Genomic DNA, 18590 nt, shown 5'->3' with positions numbered 1-18590 from the left:
GTGCTTATGGAGCAACCTATCTATATACACTTATCCAACAACAAAGCATGACGGGCTGCAATCTGTGTACTTGTACAGCCTCTCCAAGTACTTCCGTATGCTTATCCTCGGTGGCCTCACTCCGTGAAACGCATCCAAGCTCTTTCCAATCACTGCCGAGCCACAACTTATCCCACTAAGCTGATGGTTCAGGTCATCTACAAGCGTGTTATTTCGAGCCACCAATTTCTCTAGTACGAAAGAGAGTATGGTTAACACTCTGGGGATGCACGGCTCCAGCCGGCTATGGCGGTCGGTGAACTCGCCGGCCGCTAACATTTGGACATCTAGTCATGATGGTTGGTGGTCTCAGGTGGGAAGTGTGTATGGGCGGTTAAGACTTGAAGAGGGTCGGCCTTGCATGTGTGCATATTATCTGGGTTGGGGATTTATTTGAATATGAATTTTGATTGGCCAGCACCAAATGGATGAAATATGTGGTGGAAATTCTTCGAAGGCAGCATTTTTGTTGTTTGGCTCGAAATTCAGATGTTCTAATATCTAAGAGGAACGAAGAGACGTGAGCATAACCATATTGGTTAGAACAAAAATGCATGCCTTCTACGCTTAAATTATAGTTAGTTAAATGTAGAATATCGCTTAAATTCGAAGATGAACCATTATTCGAACTTCGTTTCACAAAATGAGGTGCCGTATATATTCTCTCCTTAATGTAGCAATGTTGAACAGCCTATTCAATTTCTAAACAAGAAACATTTTTCATTTGTTCAAGTGAATTGCAATTGAAGAATCTAGTGGGAAAAATATTGTACAAAAATAGGAACGGTGATGATTCGAGGAAGGCGATATTTGCTTAGCGGTCTACACGCTGTGGCCATTAGAGACGAGTAATCTGTCTTCCTCATTTGGGTTGTCTATCATGGAAAGCTGAATGTTTGACTTCGAACTCATCTTGTTCACCTCGTTTTCTACACGGAAGAAAACCCATTGGAAGCGGCGGAAAATCTCCAGGGCAGTGATTGCAAACACGGTAAGGTAATTGTGGCGAAGATGGGAAGAGAGCTTGTATGTCCAGGTACAACGCAGAATCAGGTTGCTAAATATCACCCAGAAGTAAACCTGCAACCCAATTCACATAGAATAATTTCAAGGCAAATTCAACGAATGACGACTACTCTACAGACATTATTTCTGAGGACAAGTGAAGTAATTTGGTTGGCATTGGAGAGTCAAAGCCAGTTGAAGTCAAATAAATAGTTCGTATACAAACTACAGAAGAAAAAATGGTGTATACTTACCCATTTCCGTCCATGTATGAGGTTTGACAAGAAATGTTGTTTGCTAAACTTGAAAATCCGAGTGAAACCACTGAGAAAAGGGAATAAGATATTTAGAGGGCATGACAAAATAATATTCAGGATGCAACAAGTTCTAAGCATGAATAACCCGTGTTCAAATATGCCCTGGAACACCTTTTCACTGATTTACGAAGAAGCAACCAATTGTCACACAGCATGGAAAATTAAGTTCCACATCGTACTATCACGAGTTATTTCTAAATCTGGTTGCATGAAGAAGTGATTCTGTGGTAATTGTATGAAATAAAAACATTTCACATACCTTAAGTCCCAATCTCTAGTCACATCCCAGTAGAACGAGTACAGGGAGTTCAAAACACCTGAGAGAAGCCAGAGGGGCCGATAAAAGGTCGTCCACTTTTCAGGGAAGACATGATATTTGAGGGCTGAAAGAAAAATCACAGGTACCGCGGTAGAATACTTCAAAGCTGAAACCAGACGCAGATAAAATTAGTAGTGTAATGAAGCAACAAATCCGTCAATACTTCAGAACAAACCTGCAGCTAGTCAGTAACATGGTAATACTAATAGAGGTTATAAAGAGAAACAGCTCAGAAATTACAGAGGCCATTAAAGATAATTGCCAAGTTAACAACACTTTAGAGAACCGGAACGGAATAAGAACTGCAAGATCACAAACTAAAATTCACATGCACCACAAACAGCTAGAGAATGAGATGTTTTTACATTATTTGATGGTTAGATTTTAAAATTTTATACATAGCCATGCAATAAATAAATAAAATTCAATGTGTCTAAAAAATATCCATGAGTGTCAATAAGGCTCCGAAAAAAAAGAAATATGGCCAAACAAAATGAAAAAAAAATCTGAGACAAGGAGAACCATTGGAAAAGAAACATTTAAGAAAAACAGCCAAGTGGAGCATACCATTTAGAAGGGTTGTTTTCTCCCCAGTATCCTTATATTGTCGAAGACATTGGAACAAACGAAAAAGGTAAGGCAAAACAAGAACCACAGGGATTGCAACAGAATGACTTCCACAAACTGAGTCAGCTTCAAACCATGCAATAGTGGCAACCTGCTTTCAAATAAAACCTATTAATAAAATATAAGCGAAGTAGTATTTCTTTAACAAACAAAAGTGAAACATGAACCGAAGGGATCATAGCAGAGTGACTGCCACAAGATCTCTTGAACAATACAACACAACAATTTTAAAAGAATATATATATATATATATATATATATATATATATAATCATCCGAAAAAAAAAGGATTAAAAGACATAACAAATTATGTGTATTAGAACATGAATCTCCTCATCACTTTTTTAAAAGAATAAGAATCAATTTGTGGTGATTAGCAAAAAGAGAAAAAGGCATGGAAGCAGAATCACAATTAAAAGGTGAAACCCTAACCTGTCGATGGACCATTCGACATACTGATCGCTCCAAATCTGAAAGCACCTGCATAGAAATGACAAACACAATCAGAATCAAAAGGCATGGTGACAAGCAGATATCTTATCATAGATGGCAAACTATTTCTTGATTCTACACTCCGATTAGGTTAACCATAGTAAACTTGCACACACACTACAAAACAATCAACAAGTTCAATATCCTTTTTTATCACAAAAATTGCACTCTAGTAATGCGAAATCACTTGGATAATGGTAAAAGTAAACATCAGGATGCATACCTTAGACATGGAGGTCAAAATATCAGCCAGGAAAAAGTCAGAAAATGATATTGCCTGTTTTCACCAAATAAGTAACGTAACTGTAATTAAACATACTACAGACAAACAACAAAAATCAAAGCATTAAATGAGACGAGAATATATATCACTTCTAGGAAGCTGAGCAATAAGTAAATGGGAGAACTATACTTTCTAGTGCTATAGTTCTCCCAATACTTTTGAGTAAGTAGAAAACAAAATCAAACAGGCGGGAGAAGGTCCAAAGTTAGGTTTTGAAAGAAAAACAAACTTGCCTGTAGTGGGAGAACTATACGCCATAGAGTCCTTAACAAGTAAAAGCGAGATGACAAATAGAAAATATCAAAAGGGAATATCAAAAGCATTGCAACAGCAGCATACAATAGTACCTGCAGAAGAATGCAATTAAAACTTAGCACAATTACACTATACTACTACATGGAAGAGAAATAATGGACAATACCACTGTCAGTATGATATATAATAGTATGTAGATCATAATCTGAACAATGGTAAATATGTGACTGCACTGTTTATTTCTATACAATGGAATATTTCACTTAGGCTTGGAAGCTTTGGTCATTAAAACAACTGAACTGTGGTTTTTTATCACAGATAAATGCTATTTTAAATGTACAAAATCAATATGGATGCATCTATTACACTGGTTGTGATGCAGCAAGCGACACTTCTCCATGCGAATAGAGATAAAGATATGCTGTCAAGCTTGTCGGCACAACAATTGTCATCCAGGTCGCACACTGCAGATAGCATACTGAATCGTAAGAGTGAATCAATGAAAGAGGAAATAAAGAGAAGAAGAAAAAAAGTTTGAATGTCAGATATGTCAAAAGTAGTTAACCAACAGCATTCCACAAAGAAAACATGCAATCTCCTGTTAAGAGGAACAGCTAAGATGCAAATGCTCCTCACACCATTAGTTTTCTCCATATACATTACATATAAATATATTAATAAGAAAAAAAAAACATACTTACTGAAAGCTACCAGTCACTAAAGAATTTCAATTATTCAGCAAAAGTCAAAGCAGATGAAAAATATAATTCCATTTATTGTTTCCATGAGAAAAAAATATACATTGCAATTTGCAAGGCTTATGTTTGTGTAGCATAACCTTTTAAAGTTCCAGATGACAACAGCAACAGAGAAAAACTCATAACAATTAGGCAAATAGTTCAAGATGACTGAGTTGTTGCACTGGTACCTTCCATATTTCTCTGTGGGTCAAATGATTTTGATCAAGATCAAAAATTTTGGCATAGTTTACATTGCCCTGAGCAAAAACCCATAGATTGACTCCCCAAAACCAAACCATCATAGTCTGCACATGTCAAAAACAGAGGAATAGGTTTCAATAGAAGGATAAAGAATGCAGAAGTATGATAGGATATTCAATTCTGATAAGAAACTAACCACAAGAAGCAGTGGATTATAATACAAAAATGCCTCGTATAGAAATAAATCTCGCAGATCCACACTCATCCTCATGACAGAATCCCATCCAACCTGTAAATTTGCAGGTAGCTTGGTAACAACATCCATGCAGCACAAAACTAACATATTTTGTGGTTCTTGTCAATTTTTTTGGTAATAAAATCAGAACCCTATCACCAGCAGTAAAAATAGAATTGTGAAGAACTGACCTTGCAACAAATGAAACCCCATACACAGAACAGTAGGACCTGTACATAAAACCAACTTAGGAAGCCACAAAACTAAAGCCAAGAAATAGATTGAACTGAAACCCAACACAATTATAAAGCAGAAATGAAATGATATACTTGTATCCAACTTTGGTGAGCCATGCCATCTATTTCAGAATTCTCCAATACAATAAATAATGAAAAAGAAATTGAAACTCCCTTCTTCTACCAAGTTGAGAATTTCACAATTATTAAGCAAAACTAAGCAGAAAATAACTGGAAAAGTAAATTAGAAAGACAAAGAATATTATAGTAACGAAACCTTAAATCTCCATAACATAGCTGGAGATGGCATTATTGCAGCAGTACTCATTGGTATGCTTGGCATGTTTCCTCCCTTCCTATCGTTTCCCTCTATCAGACGCAAGAAGCCCTCCTGTGCATCATTTTCGAGCTCACTTGTACCTGAAAGATTTTTTCTATAACTATAAAACTGTGACAAGAGAAAAAAGCCCCCCATGGTAGATATATCTACACAGTATCAATCAGAACTGATAAGTCATAACTCAAACACTTAAATGTACCCAGATCAGAGACAACAGGTCTGCTACCCGACTTTCTTAAGTGAGGACTATTGGAAGGCGCTGTCGCAACACCTCCAAACATAGATAAGACTAGCAATTAGGAATTTTTCCTCCACTTTGCCAGCCAAGAAACTGCAGCAAATGAAATCACAGGGGGATGTAAAATATCGTTATAAAGTGATCAAAACAATTTGGAACCATTGCCTTAAAGTTTGGGAAGGTGAGATATCCAGTGGACAAGCTTTCAAACTAAGGATTCATGGATGTAATAACTTCATTCTGTGAGCTATTAAAAGAAAAACACAAATGGGGCTAAATATTCTAAGATCCCCGAAGCCGTCTAAACTGCACAGCTCTGATGTGATACAGAGCATCCGAACAACAACATTAAGATCTTAACAGAAAAATAAAAATGTGGACTTTCAAGTTTCAACAACCAGCATTGATGGGTAATTAAAAATCCCATCCTTATGAATAACAAGCACCAAATCCACCATTTAGTTAGATGCATAAAAAAAATTAGACCAATCCCATTTCATCAAACATTTAAACAATCATAAATACGCAAACCACCTTATAAAAAAAAAACGCCTGCAAATTCACCGAATCACTTAATGGACACAGCTTCTCACAACCCAAATCGAAATTCTCACTAAAAATTCAAAAAACCCAAATGAACCAATGTGGAATTGGAAGAGTTGAACAGGGATCAGATCCAGACGGAGTTTAGAGAGAAAGAAAAAAAAATAATGGTTTGATTAAATAAACGTTACCTTGCAATGCGAACCTTTAACGGGTTCGCTGGATCTCCAACCTGATCTTGTGCAAAACGTTAATGGGGTTTGAGTAAGGACTAAGCAGGAGAGGGAAGACGTAAAATGGCAATTACAAATTATAAAAGGACCTAATTTGAAATTTTCAATAACTGAAGGGGCAGTTTTAGGGATTTAAATTGCAGTTTAAGGCCTTTTGTTTTTTGGAAACTAGTTTAAGGCTTGTTTGGTTTCGCCTTCAAAAACGTGTTTATTGGTCCATTTTATTTGTGACGATGAAAATGAGAAGCATCAAAATTGGAAAGAGATGCTCTTCCTCGTCTCCTTCTCATAAACATGCATTTACCAGGTTTTATTAGCATCTTATATACTGTTGAATGCCCTAAATTATTACTAAAAAAACTAAGAGCTCGTCTACCCAGTGTTTTCAAATGACTAAAAGCGCTTTCAGATAAAATGTTTTTGAATTCTAAAAGTACTTGAAATGCTTCATACTAAAAGCATCTGTTATGGGTTTCTTGCTGAAAGCACTTCAAGTGCTTTTTCAGAGTTAACTTGTATTTTTACTAACGTTTGTTTCCAAAAATATTTTATCTAAAAACAGTTTATGTCGTTTAAAAGCACTTGTCATTTTATCTAAAAATGATTTATGTCTTTTTTAAGTTTCACATAACAATGTATGATGTTGCAATTGTAAGTACGAGATTCCATTTATCGAACACTACAGTCATCATGTAGTGTTATATTATTTTCTTTCTAAGTATAAGATTTCGATATCAATTACTACTACTAACCTATTTTTTTGGGCTCCCCTCAATTCCCCTTCCTTTCACACTATGACTTGTAACAGAAAAGGAAATTAAATAGAAAAATCCTTTTCTAAAAAAACAGGAGAAATTTTAAAACGAGGAACATCGTCGTCTTTTACGGCATAAAATCCCAAGTAACGAAGTGAATACAACAAATGTAATCAACAACATAGGTTTGCAAGTGGCTTTTTATTACAGTGATCGAAATAAGTTGAACTCTTGCATGACGGCTCCAAATTTTAAGGAAAAAAAAAAGACAGATACTTTTTTAAGGAATAGGATTTTATACTTTTTTAAGGAATAGGATTTTTTTTCCTTCCAAATTTCTCTTCCCTCCGGTTCTCTCCTTGAAGGGTCACGGTTAAGTCACATCAATATTTTGTGTTGACTTTTTTTTTTAAGCAAACGATATTATTTACACTAAGAAAGTAAGGAAGTGGGCTAAGCCTTACAATGGACAAGCCATAATAATGTGTTTCAAATTCATCTTGGCAAGAATCCAAGCTAACGCCTCTCATTTACAAATTAAGAAAAATACAACTACACTGTAGTACTAAGTGGTCAAATCTTGATTTAATTAGAAGTGTTATCACTTTATTTTTTTTGTGTTGACTTCTTTATAAAGATAAAAAGATAAAGAGAAAAGTGGGAGAGGAAGGGATAAGATTTAAGGGGAGAAAATCATACTGCCCCTTAAGGTCCAAAATTCGCATTTAGTCTAATGGGGTTTTAATGAAAAATGTTTTATTCTCATCCAACCCATCCCAACAATGTAGAACTCCATCCCAACAATGTAGAACTCGTTTGTATGTGTTTTTAAAATTGCTGAAAGCTATTCTGGTGAAAATGATTTTAGAACCAATATTTAGTAAAAATGCAAGTAAATCTTAGAAAAGCACTTAAAGTGCTTCCTAGAAAAAGCACATAATTGGTGCTTCTTGAAGAAAACACTTAATGTGCTTTTGGAATCCAAAAATATTTTCTCTAAAAGCGCTTTCAGTCATTTTAAAAGTACATCCAAACGAGCCTATAAATTCTGAAGCTAGTGCCAATCTCCACGATCACAAAATACTATTTTTCTTCTTTTTAACTCTTCAACCTTGGTATTATTTTTTTAATTTAATTTTTCATTATGTTTCTTCATGAATATAATGAAGCATGTTGTATTCTTAATTAGAATATATACAAAGTTGATAATCTATTCAATTTATGTAAACCCTAGCACATTGACAAAAAAACAAATGTAAACCCTAGCACAGCTTACAACAACTGCAAGCTGAAGCAACCCAAAACCGGCATGCATTATATGTACTAAGCGTTACTGAATTAGTTAGTGTAAATTGCAAAGCAATAGCTACATATTGAATAATAAACAAACTAGTAACCTACATCCGTTTAACTTTCATAACGTGAGATAGAATTGAATTATTCAAATTAATTACTTTTAGGAAAAGTGATTACTAGTCGAATTTCAGTGGTACGTATATATAAGTTGACTCCACATGTCCCCAAGACCCACCACTACTCCAAGAAGCAAGCAAAAATGTGGAAGTTGTTGACAATTTTGGTTGTGGTTTTTCTGGCTGCTGTAGCAGCTCGTGCTGAGGAGGCTCACTACGGGCCTTGTGTCATCGACAGAGACTCTCCATGCAACGGAAAGCAATGGGGGAGGCGGGGAGGAAGGGATTATAACTCCGATGCTCCGGCACACATGGATAACTCCGATCATCTAGCGCCCAGTCTCGATCAGCTTGATGATTTTGTTGAAGATACTCGTTATTATATTCCAGAATCACAGCCACCATCCTACCTATGATCAACAACTTCTGAAATTAAAAATAAATCTCTATCTTCTTACGTTTTTTTTTTCCTTGGTCAAGGTCTTGAATAATTTTATTATTATTATTATCATTTATAGTGAGTGTGGTCCATGAATAAAGAAGGAGAAGATGAATTTGTGCAAGTTCCATGTATGGTGGTGCCTATGGTAGGAAGGTTTTATTTGTGAGATTATAATATATAATTTCTAACAATCCCCCACATGAATGAAAAATTAGGAAGAATTTGAGAGTACAGGCGGACAAGAGATGCATCGGGAGAGGTGTCTTTTGGACTTGAACCTACCCTAGTTTTGATTTAATGATAGCATTACAAGAAACTACAATTATGAAAGAATTGTAGGGGTTGGTTAAAAGTAATTTGCTAATTGAACGACATTTAAAATGTCATCTCTTGTAATGCGTAATTGTTTAAGGTATGGCAAGGTTAGAGATCTTCTTACAAATACCTTAAATGTGGGGGAGTTTACCCAAATGCTTAGTGTTAGCAAATTACTTAATGAAGTCCTAATATAATTTTGAGGACTTGACAATGTCAAACAACTACTCTCGTATGAAATAGAATTTTATAAGATGAATTGTGCATTCCATTAAAAATAGTCAACCTAATAGTGGATCCAATTATTAAAGGTTAGACTAGAGAGTAAGTTGATCATCGAGGGGAATGAGGCTAAAGCCAACATAACTAATGAATCAGCCGAGCGGAAACCTAACTTAGTTGATTGGAGATCCCATGGTCTAAGTTCAATAGGCAAACTGGTTGGGCATGATTCAAAGAAGTTAACACACTATATACCTCATTCCTATGATGGAAGAAGTGTGTTGTCTGCAGACGTTTTAGGTTGTATATTTATACTTAATGACAGTGATATCTTATAAATAAGAGGAATAGAGCAAACTATTCTTAATCAGTGGTCACCTATGTGAGAGTAGAAGTGGGTCGCTTCTATGAGTATGAGATGGCTAAATTCTCTAAAGCTCTCATGAATCCGGGATTTGTTCAGGACCAAAATGAACACAACCGTATGAACCGTAATATATTAGGATTAGTGATGTGTGTTGCTTATTGTCTCGGTTTACTACTGCGGTGAACAGTTCAAGATTCTATATTCACTGCGTCACCAAGTAAATCCAATAAGTATTCACTAGGGTAGGTTCAAGTCCAAAAGACACCTCTCCCGATGCATCTCTTGTCCGCCTGTACTCTCAAATTCTTCCTAATTTTTCATTCATGTGGGGGATTGTTAGAAATTATATATTATAATATGAAATATTGTAATATATAATTTTAATAATTGAATGAAAAATGGTGTTAACCAATTTCTTAGAAATGTTATGTTGTTTAGGTGTATTCCCTTGATATACTTATAGATGAAAAGTTACATCTCTTTAATAAGTAGAAATTGGATTCTATATAAACCCATGAAACCATTGGTGTAATATATAGAAAATTAGAGTTAATTTTTACTCTTGAGAAATAGGGTTTCCCCACTTTGTTTCTCTCATGCTTCGTGTGTCAAATTCCGAGTCGTGTCTTGAGAGTACGGAATATATGAAGTTCGCCAGAGTCCGAAGATTGAAGTGCTTTGACTTCGGATTATAGATTGTTGAATCCTGGGAGATGGACGCCTATCGAACTACAAGCACAAGAGTAGGGGCGAAATTCTATCTTTAGGACATTGCATTTATGCAAGCCTCAATCTCCAAGTTTGTTAGTTATTCTAACTTTCACTCTAGTTGTTTCTATTAATCTTGTATACTATAGATGTTGTTAATTTCCTTTATGAATACTTTCATTGAAATTCTTTTATTATTTTCATATTTTCTAATATTGCTCCAACAATATGTAATATGATCATTATAAACTGATATTTACAAGAATTTTATGTTATTAACACAAGGAATAACGTACTTCTAATACATTTGGCGAACACGAGACGCTACAGTGATGGTTTACTCGTGTCATAGAAGTCTTTCTCCTAATGGAAGCTATGTATATATGAAATCCTAATGAATTAGAGTGATGATAATTGGTGAGTAAATGCAAGAATATCTAAGTAGCAACACTCTTATATGACTGTCGCTCCATGCAACCTCACAGCTATACCCAGAAACACAATTCATCATTACTACACTGGATTTGGATGAGGAAATTAAGTACAAGAATTAAACTACATTAGTAATATAATGCATTTCTTAATAATGTAGCCTAAATTCCTTATTATTATTTGAAAATCCCTCATTCAAACACACAAATTTAACTTTAATATTAGTACTACATGATCATTTTATCCTTGCATCACGCAAGGAGAAAGTTAGTGGTTACTGGTTAGTAAGTAAAAATAGGGGTTAGACAATATGGTTAATTAAGTTTTTTTTTTAGAGCATCTCTCCTACATATGAGGTGCTAAATACACATCAAATGTTCTTTTCCTTTTCTTTTTTTTTTTCCTAAAAATGAGGACAATTGGTGACAAGTTACGGTTATCCACCCATTTCAAAAGCCGGAAAGACTCATAGAGGCATTTTAGCCTCTCCTAAGACCATTTCCAATGGTTGGGCTAAAAGCCAAATATTTTAGCTCGGAAAATTTAGCTTTTAACCCAGAAACAGTTTTTTTGCTCCAACCGTTCTGGCCTGAAATTTTAGCTCGGGATTATTAAAAAATGAACTTAGACTATTTTTTTTTTCTTAAATTAAATTTAAAAAAAATAAATAAATATGTAGACTATCATAAATTAATTTTATGAACATTTTAATCTAAAAATATTTAAATTCCGATAAATATTGAAAAATCACTACAATTTCCATAAAGCAAGCTTTCAACTTTCACCAATCTTTCAACATTGGGCTAACTTTCAATTCATCAACCGTTCAACACCAAATTTTCAATTCACCAACCGTTCAACACCAAACTTTCAACTTTCACTGTTAGATTTGAACAAATACATAGGTATTTATAGAGTTTTGGGGTGAATTTTGAGTTAAATAATTTTATTTAATTATTTTAACCGTTGGAGTTAAATTTGGGCCGTTAGATCTTTTTTTTACCGTTAGATTTGATTATATTCGATCTTAGCCATTGGATTCACTGTATTTTAAAATAACATATTCTAAAAAAATTAAATTTGAATCTGGAACATCGGGTCAACCAACGGTCCTTAGATCTCATCCCTTGGTTTAAAAATAGAGTTGTTGGGGTTTTTTTGGGTGGCCGACAACCTATGACAGAGGGGCCCACCCCTGTCGAGCAATGTCTGCAAGCCCATTGCGTAGGCGTGTTGGAAAGTGACCGGGCCGAGACTGGCCCAACTGCCCGCAAGTCCACTCACATGGGGGGGGTATTTGGCCCAGCTTTGGCATTTGGCTTTTAGCCCAATGTTTTAGCATGGGTTGGAGGGTATTTGGGGGGGGAAATAAATGGGAAAATTTAGCATTTAGCTCATCATTGGAGATGGTCTGACCACAAGTATGACTTCCACATCAAATTTTCAGTGATTAACAAAACAATAATAAATATTAATAAATGATTTTATTTTATTTAAAAATGATCTATAAAATGCGCAAATAACACCTAAAGATATGCCCCAAAATTCTCTACGAGCCGAGACCACAAATAACATAAGCTTTCACCATGAGTTTGAGATTCCAGGAGATTCCAACACATGTCACAGCCATATCCACAACCTTATAGATTAGAATATTCAAAAACATTTTTTTTGAAACAAGAATATTCATATAAAGTTAAATGTCACATAATTGTTCATCAATTTTTTTTTTCTTCACATAATTATGTTTGTTTGTGTGAATATAATACAACGAAAACTGCGGGGAGCCTCACAAGTCCCGACCAACCCAGTTGCAGAATTTGATTTACTAATTAATTACCTCACACACACCCAATTAGATCAGTAACCCTAGCCCTCGATCTGAATGCACAAAAACACAACCGGTGTTTCCAAGAGCTAAGAATAGGCCTTACCCAAAGGTCTTTTTGGGTTCGATAATTAATCTCTCACCTGCAAGCAGCAGAGTTATGAATTGCGACATCCAGAGCAGCAGTACTAGTGATCGAAGCTTCAACCAAGCTGTTAACGTTAAGTTTCACAGAGGACTCTCCAGAAGGTTCCCATATAACCCAACGTGGAGCAAGAGCTTGTTGGGTCCTAAGGCCAATTGTTGAGATTAATTGACAGAAATCGAATAAATGGGTGGGTGTTCAATCTCCTTATTATCTGTGTTTCTCACTTCAATTTGTTTCTTTCAAGGATTATGAATTTTGTACTTTTGAGTTCTAGTGTATGATTAGCATATTGATCTAAAGAAATGTCAAATTTGAGATCCTCATGCGGCCGTCAAATAAAACTTCAAGATTATACATTTGACATCTCACTTAAAGATACTTCCGAGTCTAATTGAATATGGTTTTAATCTATGTGTAACGATGTAATGATCAGAACCTTCTAGTGGCACGGAGCCAAGGTTGCGGATATGTTCGTCAAGGTTGAAAATTAAGTTGTGGCCTTTAGGGCAGTACCCTGATTTTTCATGTTTTTCCAACTTTTATAAAAATCTTCAAATATGGCCAAAATCACACTTGAATAGACTCTAATACCTTCCAAATTGAAAACAATACAACCCTGAAAACAAACCTCAATCTCAATAACTTTTCACCACATAAAATCCAAAGGTTTCTCATAAATCCCCACATCTCAACTATGATCTTCGTAGTCCGGAGCTACGCTGACTTGTTGATCTGCTTGTTATTGAATTTTATCACTAACCCACCTCCTTTTTTCGACTTATTTACCCCCCAGGCCCACATCTTGCTACGTGTCAACCACAAGAAACCCTAGGACAAATGTGAATAAATAACAAACCCTAAAGAAACCCTAGCGACCTTTTCCTTACTCAGCTGATGAACTGCATCAAAGTCAAGGTTTTGACTTCTTATTGCTACTACTACGTACTTTCTGACCGTCGATACTTCTTATTTTCGATTAAAAAAAATCATTTTTAATAATTAAAAGATCTTGAATTTGATGCGCTCACCGATGGAATGCATGTTTGTTGATCCTGGCTGATATTGTTTTGATAGTTTCGGCAGGAATTCGCTCCATTTCCGGCCGGTGAGCGCTTGCAATTACTCTAATTAGTTGTTCCAGTTATGTTATGTATACGTATAAATATATAAAAATATATTTTACGCAATTTTTTCCAAGTGAAATAAAAATAGAATAAAGTTCTTCTCACTATCAGTTTGTAACTATACACTATTCTTGTTTTGGAGCATATTATTGAGGTTCCTGGTTAGATATTTGTGTTTCTTGATCTGCGATTTTGTAATTAATGTTATGTTGCTGATATGTTTTGTTTTTGTTTGTTTGTTTGAAAATGATGAAGGATAAGAGAAAGCTTTTTTGTGGTTGGAGCTTGAAACCATAAAACGCTATTGATTCCTGCAATGAACTATGATTTCCAGTCATAGATTATAGCTAGGAGGAAAGAAGAGAGCTATTCATCTTCATATATATTTAGTTCATATATTTTTATATCCCCTCAAAAAAAAAAAAAAAAAAAAGGATGGAGTCTCTATGTGTGTTCTGTGCGGTGGAAAGGGCAGTTGTGTCAACAATAGCTGCTAGACATTATTGGTATAGACAATAGACTTGTAATTATTCATCTAGCTAGCCATCATTACTTTACTTTATAGCTAACCATCATTACTTTACTTTATAGCTAGTCATTATTACTTTGCTTTACTTTCCCTTTCTCCTTATTGTTTTCCTCATGTAATCATCATTTGGTTTATCCACTTGTTAGGATCAGTTGTGTAGTTTTTGGCCCTCTACAAGAGAGGACTTCCCTCTTGTAAACAAATAATAATGAAGTATATTACAATTTCTGAGATGGTATCAGAGCAGTTGATCATGACTGACTTTTGAACCTCAAAAACAGAAAAAAGCTTCCACCATATCATATCTCAATCATCATATCAGTTTTATTTTTATTTCAACTCCACTGATCTTAAGCATATACCATGGCTAGTGATGATGAAGTATTAGACCCACCAATTCAGTCTTTCACACCAGGTGAATCAAACTTTACCAAACAAGTGGTCACCATTCAAAATGATAATTCCAATTTCTCTGCAGGAATTGAACTTGATGAGAACAACTATGCTTTATGGCATCAAGTCATAGAGATGAAAATTGCTGGTCAAGAAAAACATGAGCATCTTTCCGGTGATACCAAGCAACCTGCAATCACCCACCCACTATATAACAAGTGGCGAGCTGAAAATTGCCAAGTCAAAAGTCAGTTATTTGATGCTATGACACCCAATCAGATGAAGCGGTTCATCCGTTACGACACAGCCATGCAGGTATGGGATGCCATAAAAAAGACTTACTCAGATAGCTCTGATGAAGCCAAAATTTATGATCTTCATAAAAGGTCATTTACCATGAAGCAAAATGGAGCTCCTATTGCTAACTATTACAGCAATCTCACCGAGATTTTTCAAGAACTTGATCAACTTAGTCTTACTAACATGAAGGACCCATATTATATCTCATCAAGGCAGCAAGAAATTGAGCGACTTCGAGTGTATATTTTTCTTGCAAGATTAGACAACAAGTTTGATCAAATTCGTGGTAAGATTTTGAGGATGGAGCCCAAACCTGGTCTTGAAGGGGCATACTCTCATGTCAAACGTGAAAGCAACCGACAAGAAACCATGTCAGAAAGTGCCACCATTCTTGAAGCTATTGTGCTTTTTACCACAAATTCTCGATCACCATAAGGACCTCGACTTCAAAACATAAACTCCTCAACAGCTGATTGATTTCGTAATCGACCACCTATGCAGTGCACCAAATATGGATTGAAAAATCATACTATTCAAGGCTGTTATGAGATTATTGGCTATCTAGAAGGATAGGTTCACAAATGACAAATAAAGGAACCCAACAGAGAATCATTCACCACTTCTGAGTCTTTTCAAGATGTCTGACCATGTCCAAAAAGCCTTGAACACCTCAGGTATATCTATTTCTACATCCGCTAATACTTGTAATAGATCGTGGATTGTTAATACAGGTGCCACATATCACATGACATCTGATGCTAACATTCTTCACTCACTAAAACAGCCAACCAGACATTCATTACCAGTGCCAATGGTTCAATCTCTCCAGTTACTGGAGAAGGCTTTCTTTCACTAACTTCCTCACTCAATCTTGATCATGTCTTAGTCGTAACATCCCTAGATTACGATCTTTTATCTGTTTCTTAAATTATTGACTCCCTTAATTGTTCTATTTCTTTTGTGCCACTATATTGTCTTTTCCAGGATCTGCTCACTAGGGCCGTGATTGGGTGTGGTACTCGAAAGGGCAAACTATATTATTTGGACTTAATAGAAGAATGCTGCAATAGATTGAGTCAAGTGCACATGTAAGCAGAGACGAATCAACCTGAATAAAGAAGATTTGGTTATGGCACAGGCGATTAGGACATCCCTCATTTGGTTATCTTAAACTTTTATTCCCTAAACTTTTTCTCCAATTCAAAGAATCCGATTTCCATTGTGAAATTTGTATTTTGACCAAAATTCATCGTGTTTCCTATCCATTAAGATTAAATAAAAGTTTTGTGCCATTCATGGTCATTCATTCTGACGTTTGGGGTCCTGCTAGAATTCTTACCACTTCTGGATTTAGATGGTTTGTGACATTATAAATGACTATACTAGAATGACCTGGGTGTTTCTAATGAAGCACAAGAGTGAAGTTCCTACCAAGTTCAATATTTTTCATCAATATGTTACAACTCAGTTTGACAAGAAAATTCAGACACTCAGGTGTGATAATGGAGGAGAATATGTCAATCATGCTTTGCATAACTATTTGCAAGAACATGGTATTGTTCATCAAACCACATGTGCCTATACACCTCAACAAAACGGTGTAGCAGAGAGGAAGAATCGACATCTCTTATAAGTGGTTTGTGCATCTTTATATGGTGCTAACATGCATCATAAGTTTTGGGGGGAGGCACTGTGTTCTGCAACATATCTCATAAATCGAACATTGTCCAATACTCTCCAGTATCAAACACCATTCCAAACACTTAACCACATTCTCACCATTCCATATATCCCAAACTTAGAACCACGTGTCTTTGGGGGTGTGGCTTATGTATAGGTTTATCCACATCAACGGGGGAAGTTTGATCCATGTGCCCTCTAGTGTGTATTCTTAGGTTATTCTGATACAAAAAAGGGATACAAATGTTTTCATCCTTCTACCCAAACTCTATACATCACTGCAGATGTCTAGTTTTAAGAAGGAGAAACATATTTTTCAAAGGGAGACATTGAGTATCCCCTTCAGGAGGAGAATAATATGTTTGAAGAGGATACCCAAGACATTAGCAACATTAAAATTGCAAAAATTTCGAAAACTGAGATAAATGTTGATAAGTCGGCAGACGACTATAATCAAACAATACATGCAGAAACAGAATCATCGACTCCAACATCAGACGTAGAAGTACATCCAATAATGTTAAGTCCAGATGGCTTAGGATTGCCTTCTTCGACAATACCACATGATCAATCAGCCACTGAACATAATCAACAGGTAACTGATCAATCTAATTCTATTGAGATCGTACCTGAGTTAAGTCAAATTGAGTCCACTAATTATCAACTTCCCCCTCGAAAATCTCGAGGAATTCCTAAACAGTTATATGATCCTGATCCTAGAGCCAAGGTTAAATACCCAATTGCTAACCATGTGTCCCTCCATAAGCTATCTACATCATGTGAGGCATTTGTAAATCAATTATCCACTGTATCTATTCCTTGTAGTGTAGAGGATGCTATGAAAGATCCTAGGTGGACTCATGCAACGAATGAAGAAATGGATGCACTTCAGAAAAATTCCACTTGGGAGTTAACTAACCTACCCAAAGGGAAGAAATCAGTTGGTTGCAGGTGGATATACACAGTAAAATTCAATGTAGATGGCACTATTGAGCGATACCAAGCAAGATTAGTGGCAAAAGGCTACACGCAGACATATGGCATTGACTATAGAGAAACTTTTGCCCCTGCAGCTAAGATAAGCATTATTCGTGTACTCTTATCCCTAGCAGCAAACCTTGATTGGCATTTGCAACAATTCGATGTCAAAAATGCTTTTTTGCATGAAGATTTAGAATAATAAGCTTATATGGAGCTTCCCCCAAGATGCAAGTTGGATCCCAATCAGACCAACAACGTTGTAAACTAAAAAAGTCGTTGTATGGTTTAAAGCAATCACCGAGAGCCTGGTTTGGGAGATTTACCAAATCGATGAAATTTTTCGGATAAAAGCAAAGCAACTCAGATCATACTATTTTCTTAAAGCATAAGAAAGGTAAAATCACCGCTCTTATTGTATATGTGGATGACTTGGTGGTTACAGGAAATGATCCAGAAGAGAAGGCAGCACTGCAAAAGTATCTAACAAGTGAATTTGAGATGAAAGATCTCGGTGCCTTAAAGTATTTCTTGGGAATTGAGGTGGCCCGCTCATAACAAGGAATATTTCTATCACAACAGAAATATGTTTGATATTTTGACAGAAACTGGGATGCTAGCATGCAAACCAACAGATACCCCAATTGAGCTGAATCACAAACTTGGTGAATATCCTGATCAGATACCTACCAACAAAGAGAGATATGACTTGTTGGTAAGCTAATATATCTTGCACATGCTAGACCAGATATAACATATGCAGTCAGCATGGTAAGCCAGTTTATGCATGCACCAAGTGAAATACATATGGATGCTGTAAACCGTATCTTGAGGTATTTAAAGTCAGCTCCTGG

At 35.7% G+C, this 18590-nt stretch overlaps 1 protein-coding gene across 3 annotated transcripts; it reads right to left on the bottom strand.

Moving 5' to 3' along the window:
* Positions 1-673: 673 nt before the first annotated feature.
* Positions 674-6276, bottom strand: LOC126610229 (uncharacterized). Of its 3 annotated transcripts, none has more exons than XM_050278228.1 (14): positions 6062-6276; positions 5289-5420; positions 5027-5169; positions 4705-4743; positions 4475-4567; positions 4266-4382; positions 3706-3801; positions 3316-3429; positions 3023-3076; positions 2740-2787; positions 2248-2398; positions 1621-1786; positions 1299-1368; positions 674-1119 (listed from the first exon to the last, which is right to left on the bottom strand). In XM_050278228.1, the coding sequence occupies exons 2-14, from the start codon at positions 5368-5370 to the stop codon at positions 862-864; spliced, it is 1431 nt and encodes a 476-aa protein (XP_050134185.1). In that variant the 5' UTR covers positions 5371-5420; positions 6062-6276; the 3' UTR covers positions 674-861. The 3 variants fall into 3 exon arrangements, with proteins under 3 accessions (XP_050134185.1, XP_050134186.1, XP_050134187.1); XM_050278229.1 differs by having other exon boundaries at positions 5316-5420; XM_050278230.1 differs by lacking the exon at positions 5289-5420 and having other exon boundaries at positions 6062-6274.
* Between the last annotated feature and the right edge of the window lie 12314 nt (positions 6277-18590).

This window comes from Malus sylvestris, chromosome 17 (genome assembly GCF_916048215.2).
Source record: "Malus sylvestris chromosome 17, drMalSylv7.2, whole genome shotgun sequence".
NCBI classification, from domain to species: domain Eukaryota; kingdom Viridiplantae; phylum Streptophyta; class Magnoliopsida; order Rosales; family Rosaceae; genus Malus; species Malus sylvestris.
The sequence above is the reverse complement of the archived record's forward strand: the minus strand, read 5'-3'. Positions and strand labels throughout refer to the sequence as shown.